The 12,572-nt window shown below is 34.5% G+C and overlaps 1 protein-coding gene across 2 annotated transcripts; it reads right to left on the minus strand.

Annotated features, from left to right (window-relative positions):
• Nucleotides 1-4,966: 4,966 nt before the first annotated feature.
• Nucleotides 4,967-12,339, minus strand: LOC107642934 (zinc finger CCCH domain-containing protein 44). Of its 2 annotated transcripts, XM_016346445.3 has the most exons (11): nucleotides 12,048-12,339; nucleotides 11,595-11,908; nucleotides 11,284-11,363; nucleotides 10,776-10,963; nucleotides 9,629-10,553; nucleotides 9,408-9,535; nucleotides 9,212-9,271; nucleotides 9,076-9,126; nucleotides 8,136-8,206; nucleotides 7,446-7,600; nucleotides 4,967-7,358 (listed from the first exon to the last, which is right to left on the minus strand). In XM_016346445.3, the coding sequence occupies exons 2-11, from the start codon at nucleotides 11,906-11,908 to the stop codon at nucleotides 5,143-5,145; spliced, it is 4,188 nt and encodes a 1,395-aa protein (XP_016201931.1). In that variant the 5' UTR covers nucleotides 12,048-12,339; the 3' UTR covers nucleotides 4,967-5,142. The 2 variants fall into 2 exon arrangements, with proteins under 2 accessions (XP_016201931.1, XP_016201930.1); XM_016346444.3 differs by lacking the exon at nucleotides 12,048-12,339 and having other exon boundaries at nucleotides 11,595-12,041.
• Nucleotides 12,340-12,572: the final 233 nt, after the last annotated feature.

The following is a 12,572-nucleotide window of genomic DNA, read 5'->3' on the forward strand; positions in this document are numbered from 1 at the left end:
AGTGATAACTAATATAGTAATATTTATTCTTTACCACAATTTTTTACATAATAAAAACACCATAATAAAATATAACAATCATAAATACTTTGGATTTCGATATCAGATTGATTCTCAATATATATATATACAAAAATATTTAGTAACAACAAAAATAAAAAAAAATAATCAAAACTTATCTTATTTAATATTTATCAATAATTATATTAACATATCTCTATTGTTTAAAATATCTCCTTTTTATAGACATACATTAGCATCAACAGATCCTATACAAAGATTCCTGAACTTATAAAGCTCCTTAATTTCTTGTTGGTATTATTGCATGCAGTCATATATACACACAAAACAGAATAGCATGTGCTAATATATAGTAGGCTAACTTATATCAACAAAGGCACATCTGGGACACGTTGAGTTTATAAGAAAACCATATATCTATCTATCTATATTGCTACTATTATTTATTCCAATCATGGTGGCTTGAATTCCACGCCTTTTTATATGTGGGATGCTAGCAACTTCCAACTTCCATCATAAACAAGAGATAAAGACAAACATCGTTCCCTAAATTATGCATATTTTATCAGACTGAAATTGGACTTGAAATGATTGTTGGGGAAATGATGCATGCACCATATATAGCTAAGGTTACGTTTCTGCTCTTCTTTGATTCCTCCTTTAACGTTGCTGATATGTAATATAATATATACATTGGGGCAATTATTGAAGACCTCCATACAATGTCTATGCCATGCATTATCATTAACATTATATTCTAAATTTCAGTTTTGAATCATGTGTTGCAACAACCCATTAATCAACAACAAATTTTTAAATGGAATTTTAATTTTTGATAGATTAATTTTTGACTTATAATTGAGAGATATTGCATGAACTAAAAAAAAAAAAACATTCTAGCTACTTGGTGTGTTTGCATGCAGGAACAAACCATGAAATGCTACTCATTTTGTGACTAATTAATGTATGAAGAAGCATGTTATTCAAGTGTTTTCATCTTTTTTAGAAGAAATAATTTTATAATATGATATTATAATTTTTATAACTAAAATATTATAGATAATTAATTCTTGTTGACTCCTAAAAAAAATTAATATTAGACAAATAAAAAAAAAGTCTATGCAAATTTTTAAATTATATAAAAAAAGCTATGTAAATTGCATGCAAATTAAAAAATATAATAATTTATATATTTTTTATTAATTTAAACTTTTAAAAAAATTGATTTCATGACGAAGCTTACAGTATGCGCCTATGCAATTGCTTGTTCTGTTAATCTAAACTCCTCTTAATTGTGGGTTGTTTTGATACTTAAAACGAGTTGAATGGACAGTCCAATAGATCTTTAAAAAATTATGTTATTATTACGTTTGATTCAATTTAAATAAATAATTTAATTAAATTTTTTTAAAAAAATAATTTAAATAATAAATATTTATATTAAAAATAGTTTATAAATAAATTATTTTATATTTGATTTTATAATTTTAAAAATATTTATTTAAAAAAATATAATAAAAAATTTTATTATAAAAAATTATTATTTTTTAATTTTTTTTATAAATACTTAAATAACTTTTTAAAAAATTATCATTTAATTTTAAAAATTATACTAAAAAAGCTCCACAAACGGACTCTTGATTTATTACTGTATGCTGGGGCGGTTGTGCTCTGATCAATATGGCTGGTACATTGACTTTCGTCTTATGACATTATTATTCTCCTTTAGGAAATCAAAATTAAACATCAGGGAGTACCCTAAATACGTAATCATATACATTCTTTATTACCATTCACTTTTTCAATGTATATTTGGGTGGTTTTTTACCTGAAACATAAGAGCACGACTATTAAAATTTATTATTTTTTGGTTATTATAATTAATTATTAATATTAAAAAGTATAAGATAAAATATATTATTAAATTATTATACTAAAAAAATTGAGTTAATGACTAAGTAATGACAAAAAACAATAAAGTCTTATTTATCCTATATTTCTCGTTTTTTATTTTTTCGAACATATTCTATTATAAAACCCCATATAGGATCTATACATGGCTTATAGCCAAAGCCAACACATGCAAGCCAGAAAAAATTGACTTGCTCAATAATGTGTTAATCAGAATATCGAAAAGGGTTGGAAACAGAAAAGGTTAAGCTAATTTGTCGAGAAGAAAAGGTTAAGCTAATTAGTCAAGAAGCATCAACTGCATGACACCGGTATATAAACCCTAAAATAATTTTAAGATTGGGATGATCTTTAGATTTAGAGCACAAATGCGATTCAATATTGACGACCCTATTAATAAGTAATAACCCAATCGAGTTAAATAACATGGAGTTAGTTAAATATATATATTTTAAAAAAACAACATGGCATTATACAAACTTGACGAATCGAAGTATAATCCTCTGTTAGCTAATTTGGATTGGACTAGTAGCTAACTTACTAATTTTGTTTAAGTATGTATAAGAAATTCGAATCTTATATTCTGTATACTCCAATAATAAATTCTTAAATAGAATTTGGATTCACAAAAGAACAAATACGGTAGTAACCAATAATCCTCCCTTTACCTTTCTTTATGCGAGTACCCAGCGACCACTACAAGTTTAACTTGTACCTGACCAGTCATTTCAACGTGGAGCAGAGGCATTCTGTTCATCAATTATTACTACAATACTGCCCATACATAATAACATTTTGCCGTGAATATACACATTTATTTATTTACTCCCTACATCACGCGAGTCCACGGACTTGTGATTTTAGAACTTTTGTCTTTTGCCTTTTCTTTAAGGAAATTATTGTAAAATGCTTTTTAATCGTGTCTTTTCAACTTCAGTTAGTTCATAGGTCAATTAATATTTACTTTAGGTTCTAATAAACTGGGTTTAATCAACTTAGAGCAACTAAATTGCAACGTATAATAAGAAATGCACGTTTAACAACAAGAACACGGAACTAAACATCAACCTTTTTCAGAAAACAAGTAGAATATTGCTTGATATAGTTAACGCAAGCCGATACGTTTTATATACGCTACTAAATTAGTTGTTATTTACTCTCTAGTGCTTGTGCTTTAAGATTGATGTGCACTATATATAGATATAATAGGAACTTAGCCATTCATTTTTTTTTTTTTAATTTGAGGCGGCTTAAATTGATTTCAGCCTTTCAGGTATTCATTTTCAACCTTGAGAATAAAGCGACGTGGCAGTATCCATCCACTAAGAAACGATTATTATTGAAAGTTGAAACCAGCGAATTGGTGGTGGGATTAAGGAAAAGAAAGAAAGAAAGAAGATGCTTTCTCCGTCACGGTGCAAATTAAAAGCTACATGCATGGTACTTGTAATTAAGAGATAAAAATAAGCAAACCAGTTGCAAGGAACGGTCCACGTGCTATGCCTACATAATCAGTTGCTTAATGTACTGCAGAGTGCAGAGGGTCAAGCTACAATCATGAGGGCCACCATTGTCCATTCACTGCTTCATCTCAATTCCCAATGTTAAAAGGATTGCACTAACAAATTTCATAATCATTGATTAAGATACTAAAACTGAAAAGCTTAAATGAAAAAGCTAAGTTAAATACATGGGGGCTTCTATGATACGTAATTAAGTATAGTTAATAGTTACCATGCTTAAAGTACTTATGTATTGTAATTTTAAGGAGAAAAAAAAAATTAAAATTTGTCTTATTTAATATTTATTAATTATTGTAATAATTAATAAATATTAAACAAAATAAATTTTGATTGTTTTAGACTAATTTATTTTAGTTACCAAATATTTCGATTTCTTATTCTTCTTGCTACTTATGACACAGCATGTCAAAGAAGTATCATTATTCATTGTGTTCAATTTTTTAAAATTAATATTAATAATAACACTATTTTTAAATTTTAATAAACACATAATTTTTCTTTTAATTTAGTTTTTAAATAATAAAAAGAATTTCATTTTCGCAAAAATAAATTATTGATATTTAACATTCAAAATTAATTTTATTGTTCAAATTAGTTCAGTTAGATACTAAAATTTATATATAAATACAAAATTATGACACGTGTCTATTTTTTGTTTGAGATAAAAATTTGGTTGCTTTCATAGTCATAATAGACATTAGCCTTAATATATTCATTGGAAATCAACACTTTGAATTCCTACTTCCTTTTTTCTCGTCTTGGGATTCCTACTTCCTTAAACAATGCGGTAAGAACATCCTGACTCTTGGACACAAGTGTAGCATACCAAACTTTACGACTGCTCTTTAATGGTTGAGAATATTGACATTGCAATTCTTACAGGTGATTACAATATAAGACAAGTTGATTATAATATAATAATAAGGTAATTTTCCTTTAATATCGCTCATGTCTAATGATGACATCAACAATCCTTGGCCAATGAAAATAACATTCAAGGAAAACATTCACAAATGTATCAACACCTTTAACCTATATGATTCATATGATTAATGCCCAAACACAACCTTATTGGATGGAAGACTTAAGGATGAGTACCTCTTCAAGTAATCATTCTGTCCTTCTCATTGCCCTGTTCTCCTCATAGATACAAATCCAGACCATGTGATCTCAAGCACTAGGCTCTGCAAGCAGTACAATTAGAATCTAATTTGAAATGATAACAAGAGAGAGATCAAGACAAAGTTAAATATGCAAGTCATTAACACCACACACATGATAACTGAATAAAATAAGAAGTGCCACCGGATATTTGGAAATATGAAATCAATTAATAAAAGCTTACACCTTAGATTTACATTTTTTGCTTCTCAGCTCCAGCAAGCCATTGAACGAATTGGATAATAAATTTTTTCATTTTCATTACCCGGAAAAAATATTACTGTCCTAAAGAATGAATCACAACTAACATAGAAAAGAGTTGTAAAATTGACAATAGGATACACGAGATATTAGTGGGAAATCACCAACCTCAGATATGCTACAGTAGTTTCTTATAAAAAAAATTATGCCACTTGACTATTACTGTCAGGTTAAATTACAACAATTGGAAATAGACAACTTCCAGATGTGTTAAGGATTACAAAAATCAAATTTGACCAATGCTAGTGCCTAGTGGAACCCAAAATCATGGGTGGAAGTAATCACAGGATGCCCCCTTCTTACAGCGCCCACTTTCATAAAATTTACAGACTCGTTGCCCTTTGGGCAGAGGCCTGTGTGAGCCTCCGTTTCCAACACCAACTGAAGTTTGCCGGTTCCACGCAGTTCTGCCTCTAGCAACAGCTGATTCCCTACCATGACCATGAAAACCCCGATCTCTAGGCACAGAAGGTCGATCGCTGCCATATCTTGCTTGACTTCCACCAAAGCTTGGAGAAACTGTAGGAGTGTATGAACTTGTGCTCCTGTTCTCCTGCACTGCTGACTGCCCCACTCCCCAGCCAATGTTCACATTTCCTCTATCCATTCCACTCCATCCCAAGTTTGTATTCTCTGACCCGACTCTCCAAGTGGGGTCTGTAGCAATGCTCCAGGTTGCAGTCGATGGACCAATGGTTGAATTTTCTGAGCCTGATTCCCATTGATAACCTGAAACACTAATGCTCTTTGTACCCACCTTAACTTCAGAACTCCTTGAAGAATGTTCCCCAGATACTCTCTGATGATGATGATGATGATGATGATGATGATGTATATCTGCTTGCCGCAATGGTTCCTCTGCTGCTGTTGACTGAGATTGCAAGTGCAAATCACCAGTGGAGCTAAGTGCATCACCTTTACCTGCATCAAGTACTGGGCTAAGCCCGTCTGCAAAACTGAGGCAATCATTTTTAGAACTGTCAGTCAATTCCTCACCACATTTCATGATTGAAGTGGGAGATTCCAAGCCACCGCCGCCACCACCACCACCACCACCAAGTGATTCCATTGCTTCCACCTCAGCTAACAGATCTGAGACTGATTCATCAACGTCAACTAATGAGCTAAAGTCAGTGGTCTCACCGATGAATGCTTGCCACGTCGAAGGATGGGATGGGGGACTATGCAAATCAAATCCTAGCTTAAGTGGTGATATCTTTGTCACAGAAACTTCAGCTGATGTAGTAACCACACAATTGGAATTAGTATTTACATGAGGGTCTCTCCAGTCTTGTTCAAGCTGTGATGGAGGAATATGCAAATCAAATCCTAGCTTAGGTGGTGATGTCTTTGGCACAGAAACTTCAGCTGATGTGGGAACCACACAATCAGAAGAAGTATTTACATGAGGGCCTATCCAGTTCTGGTCAGGATGGGATGGAGAACTATGTAAATCAAATCCTAGCTTAGGTGGTGATGTCTTTGTAACCAAAACTTCAGCTGATGTGGTAACCACACAATTGGAAGAATTGTTAACACGAGGGCCTCTCCAGTTCTGTTCAGAAGATTGCCCTGAATTATCTTCACTGTATGATTGCTTCTGGTAACTCTGCCCACTGTTACTCTGACCATCAGAAGTCCTGTTCAAACCAGGATTCCCTTTATCTGCAGAGTTTCCCCCAATCCGATTACCTTCATTTAATTTATCAGAATTCTCCTTCATATTCTCAGAAATGGCCACTGAAGGTTGTGGATGGTATGCATGGGGCTGTTCCTGCCATCCATTGCTCCTAACAGATTCATCTTTACCATCAGACTGGGTACGAGTATCATCCACCTTTAGCTCCCTGTTCTGCTCATTAATTTGGTTGTCTGAACGAGTTTCATTCCTTGCTGCAGTGCTGCAACCATCCTGACTATAATCTTTAATATCCTCTTTGGTATCCACTGTACCACTGATCCCCAAAGACAGCAGTTGGCTGAAATATGGCATTGACACATTTTTGGAACACTTCCCACTTAGGGCATCGGTTAACAATATAGAGCTATCTTGTTTTTCATTTATCCTCCATATCCTGAGATTAGGAGGGAAACCTCCACTTGCATTCCACTTAAACAGTTGCAACATGGAAAAAGGTCCTTGAACCTTCCCAGTTGGGTCCTGATAATGCCATGATTTATCATTCACAAAATCATTGAATGACTGTTCTACCCCTACAGATTGAGGAGACGATGAAATGTCCAACGCAACACCAGATGGTTCTGATTTCACAACTACATTAGGGTTATCATCAAACACTGTATCATTAGGTTTTATCTGACTTTTTGTCACGCAGGCATTGCCACTCTGTTCATGGACAGCAGCAGAAAAATCTTGTGTTTTGCATCCATCATCATTCAAGACACTATCACAACTTTTAGGCAAAGTGGGCTCCTTCTCTTTTCTGTCAAAACCAGGATACTTCGACCATATATTTCCATCTACATAAATATTGCCATAGTTACCATGAGAAAAGCATTATCTGGACAGCATGAAAACAAAGGTTAATAAAGAAAATGGATGTTTACCTTGCTTCCTTTCATCTGACTCTCCTGCATCTTCATCAGACTCGAACATCAAATCCAGATTTGGGTCAGAGTGTACCTCTGGAATTTCACGCATCCTGCGCTGTCGTTCCTCTGGTGTGTTTAGTAGCTGTAACTTCTCCACACATTCTCTGAGCGTGCAGTTTGGTCAAGGCTCAACCATGTATGATGTATCTCACACATGAATAATAAGCATAGAGGATAAACCACCACTTCCATTCCATACGCAACATATTCGTAAAAAATTCTACATAGTTCACAAATATTTCATGAATGCATGCGAATTCATGCAAAAACTAAAAACATCACATGTGAAGACTGCAAATTCATTTTTACATTAAACAGATAATAAATGTAGAAGACAACAAAGTAAATAACAATGAATTTCCACCACAAAATATATAGATGCACATGAAAAGAAAGAAATAAAAAATAAAAGAAAAATACATTATATCTTTAACATATAGCTTTATATGCTTTCCCAATATTGTAGCCTTCATTGGCATGCTTAATTGTTTAACCCTATAAACTCGTCTTGTATCAATAAGAAGATATTTCACCTATGCATGATAAGAAGTTTTAGAACCAAACGTGTATCATTTAGCACCCACAGTTAAGTGTTTTGGGAGAAGAATGAATAGGAGAGAGTGAACTAAAAATTGTTAAGGATATTCTTTTCTATGCCCTTTTTCACTTGCTCTATCACGAAGATGAGTAAGCCGCAGTATCTCAGCTTCCAGCAACTATATCAAGAAAGAAGCACAATAGTTAAAACTTCTGGCCAACTAAACGCATAATCAAATTTTAAACATCTAACATTAAATAATGAATAGCTTTGAATACATCTAATAGGATAAAAAAAAGGGGGGGGGGGGGAACTATCAGGATAGGAGCATTGCTGTTTTGACTGGTAGATTTCATCCGATTCACAGATTTATCACAGTTAGCAAATACCAAGTAACATGTAGAGCACTTGTTTCAGCTTTTTCTAACAAATAAAAATAAAAATAAAAATCGTTTTCTAAACAGAAAAAAAGTCAAAACTATATATTATATTTCCTTTATAAAATAAAACCCCAAAGTGATCCTCAAAATTTTTACAAGATCAATTATAGAATAAATAAAATTGACAAACTAGTCCTTAGTTTTTTAAATATTAGGCATATTTATCCCTAATATAATAAAAAGACAAATTAGTCCTTAACTTTTTTTAAAGAAATAGTTTTAAAAGATGAAATACTAGTCCTTTTATTTTATTCGGGACTACTTTAAAAAACATTAACAGGGAATTACATTATCAATTTCTTTATTAGGGACTAATTTGTTTAAAGCAAAAATTGATAGGGACCATTTTGAATGTTTCCTCTTTTGACACGACCCTTTTTCCAAATGAGTTTTGAAAATAAAAAACAAATGTGCCCGTAAAATGCATGCCATTCAAACAATCCATTAAGAAGTGAATGCAAATTAGCTGAGTGACACATTTAGTACCCTAATACACTATACATGTTCGACGCGATACTTTACATTTACGGATATAATAAAAGGAGCATGACCTTTTTCTATACTATATAATCTAAAATGAAAAAAAACAACGAGGAAAGGAATTTACATCATTAACTCTCATTGCTTGAAATGTCAATGCTTTGTCCATGATCTCACCCTACAACCAACACAAAAATGTTATCACAAACTAACACAATATGCAACAATATTATGGAAGTTGAGAAAATAATATTCACACTAACCACAGTCAATCTATTGGAAAGCCCATATTTTATACTTTGACGCAAACGCTTGCATTCATCCTGGACAAAGTATCAACACATTAACCATTAGGAAGCACTCTTTCAAGAAACTAACTCTTCAACTCAGTCTAGAGATTCCTCAAAGGTAACAGTAACAGGAATAAGGATCAACACATTAACCGCATATCACACAAACCTCAGAGAACTCCTGATTTGAAATCTCATCTATTGATATGGCCTCCTTCCTATTTAAGTTTAAAATCTCAAGCATCATATCAGTTGTTCTTGTTCCAATTTTGTAAGGCTCAGCAGCCTTACTTGTACCTGCATAAATGGTTGTGCCACACGAAATTGATATCACGTGCAACTCATAAGAAGTGGAATTTACCAAGTATTGAATTTGTGAGATTCATATACCTACAACTTGCACAAGCCTATACATCTCTTGTTTTTTGTCACTACTAGTGATCCTTATCCGCACAAATGAACCAACAACCTTGTCACGAACACTTTCAGCATCTTCAGTTAGATTTTCCAAAAGACTTCGCCGCAGGTAGATCAAGTTAATGTTGTGAGCATTTATTGCAGCATACACATCTGGATTATTTTGTGGCAAATGCACATCATCTTTTTTATCTGTTTTACATTCCTTATCATCAACTGAAATCAACTGCTTATTGCAATTGTCTTTTGCCTCCCCTTCGCTAGCAACAGTGTTCGTGACTCCTGCTCTAAGTGTATCTTCTGCAGGGCCATTCTCTTTTGTAAGAAAGTGGGGTTCAAGGAGCTTTAACATTTCAATGTGACCAACACGTGCTCTTCCAAACAATTTTAGTAGTCTATGATCACAAACAATTTGGCATTTCTGCTGGGGGTCTCGAAGATTGTTCTTCTTCACATACTCTAACAAGAGACCCTGGACATCAAATTGAGACAGGCGAGATGTATCACCACTTTTCATATGTGCAACAAACTCTAGAAGCTCCTTTGATGCCCAATTTGAGCATTCAGGCAAAGGCACACAGTTGTCACCGGCTGAAGTTATCATATCGGAGCCAACCCCATTGCTATGAAGCATTGGCTGTCTCCTAGATTTCTTGTTTTTCAAATTATTTGATTCTATGTCAATACAGGAGTTCTCTGAACCAGAACCTTTGTCATCCTTAGTATTATAAATTTCACGGTGACATTCAACCTTACCACCCAATGGAGAAACACCTGTCCAGGGGTTTTTAGCTCGAAGGAGCTCATCAAATGTTAAAGATATCTTCCCTTTCAAAAACATCCAATACACCTTGAAAAGATATTCCCAGCTGGTTTTGTCATCAAAATCCACTTCACACTGTAAAAGTTGTACAAGGAGAGAAAAATAAAAAATTAGAGAATCCAGATGTCATGTATCATCAACTCAACTTCAAGTACCCCCCCCCCCCCCCACAACAAAAAACAACAAAAACACTCTCTTTCTTTTTTTTCTTGTCTCTCTCAGAGTCACAGGCAAATAGAAGGGGAAGCTGGGAGTAGTACTTTCGTGTATCCACATAGATAAGAAAGTCTAGCATACCTTCTCCGTATTTCCCTGGCCATTGTTTTCAATCAGCATTATAGTTCTCATGCATATTCCGCACAAACCTTTATTTTCTCTGACACACACAAAATCAGCATATTTTGTACAACTCTTGCACACCGAATATGTACAAGTATAGCACAAAAATTGGGAGGCCTTCTGACAAAAGCTACATATATGCCAACCTGAGCATCACGAAAACAAACGTTTATTAAAGGAAAGACACACCATTTAATACATACTAAAATATTATAGTCAGAAACAGAGAACGGAGACTGAGTTCTAAAAAATGCCGAGTGTGCACTCAATCGAAAAATTCAAGAACTGGACGTCTAAGAACCGAAAAATTAACTTAATGATAGCGTTGGAATATATTGATTTGATTCTGCATAATCCAACACATTACTCAGAAATTCCGAAGTATAAACACCAAAAAACGACACGTGCATATGAATTTAATTACATTCCAAAAACAAGTGTCAAGGTAGTTAACGAAGCAACATACCGCAATTCCATTTGGCCTTTGAACGGAAGAAGGCCTCGTCTCGCTTAATACACGCGGGATGATACGCTTTCGGACAACCCCTAAAAAAAGGAAATTTTTTTTATTTAAAAAAGAAAGGAAATAGACGGAGAGAGAGAAAATAAATGCTGAAACGGTGAAACCAATCATTACAGCTGAATAATGCATGATCCATAGCTGCAAGCTAAAAGCCAAAATGGAGTTCAATAACCCATGAACTGAAATTTTGCCAAGTGCCCAACTTAGAAAGGTTCAAGTTTCCCAGAGAATCGGAAACCAACAAGATTACTCACCGGCGATCACAAAGAACTAAGCTTCCACCATCGAAGCATATGAAGCAAACATCCTCCTCTTCCTCTTCCTCCTTCTTCTGCTGCAGCCTCGCGGCCGCTCCCGCCGCCGACGCCCTCGGAGCACCCTTCGCCGGACGGCCCCGCTTCCTCTTAACCGCCGTGGCGCCGCCGTCCCTCTCCGCCATGACAACATCGCCGGCAACCGCAGCGGGAACTCCAACTGTCTTCGAATCTCCCAAATCCCTAGCTCCCTCCACCGGCGGTGCTGCTCCGGCGGTGGCAGCTCCACTCTGCTGAAGCTGTTGTTGCTCCATCTCAAAAAAAAAAAAGTAAAAATAAAAAACGAATCGAACCAAAAAGATAGAAAATAGAAAGAGGGAGGGAATCAGGAATCAAGGAACATGAGGTAAAAAGAAAGAGAGAGAAAAAAAAAAGAAAAGAAAAGAGAGAAACCCTAGCTAGGATTGAGATTGGGATTGAGATGAATTGGGGCTTGGTCGGTCTGGTGAGGTGAGTGGGCACATAGAATTGGATTGGACTAGGTGCAGATGTAACAAGGCATTGTTTGTTTCGTTCCTAATTTAATTTTCGTGTCAAATACCCAACCAAATCTAGAGAGAGAAAGTGAGTAGTAGTCGCAATAGTAGTAAGAGAACTCTCTCTCTCTCTCTCTCTCTCTCTCTCTCTCTGCGTATTTGTTGAATGTGCCAAGCTCCCACCCTATATTACTACTATTCTTTTTTCTACTACTACTCTCACCCGTGGTTGTTTTTATTTTATTTTCTTTTTTGCTGTAGCCTTTTCTGGCAACATTTAATTAATGTTATTTTGCTTTTTCATCTTTGTGTGTGGGAAATGAGAATTTGGAATGAATCACAAAAACGCGACAACACTTATTTATTTTTACTTCCTTTTTTTTCTCCTTTCGAGTGAAACTCCATTATGTGTTTCTCGAGCACCACGTGGTTCGGGGTGCCC

The sequence above is a fragment of the Arachis ipaensis genome, chromosome B5 (genome assembly GCF_059453495.1).
Source record: "Arachis ipaensis isolate K30076 ecotype BB chromosome B5, ASM5945349v1, whole genome shotgun sequence".
Classification (NCBI taxonomy): domain Eukaryota; kingdom Viridiplantae; phylum Streptophyta; class Magnoliopsida; order Fabales; family Fabaceae; genus Arachis; species Arachis ipaensis.

Coding starts and splice junctions, on each gene's coding strand:
- LOC107642934 (XM_016346445.3), bottom strand. CDS start 11,908: ATGGAGCAACAACAGCTTCAGCAGAGTGGAGCTGCCACCGCCGGAGCA. Junction 10,554..10,775: donor GCCAGGGAAATACGGAGAAG/GTATGCTAGACT, acceptor CAACTTTTACAG/TGTGAAGTGGATTTTGATGA. Junction 9,127..9,211: donor TTTCCAATAGATTGACTGTG/GTTAGTGTGAAT, acceptor TGTTGGTTGTAG/GGTGAGATCATGGACAAAGC.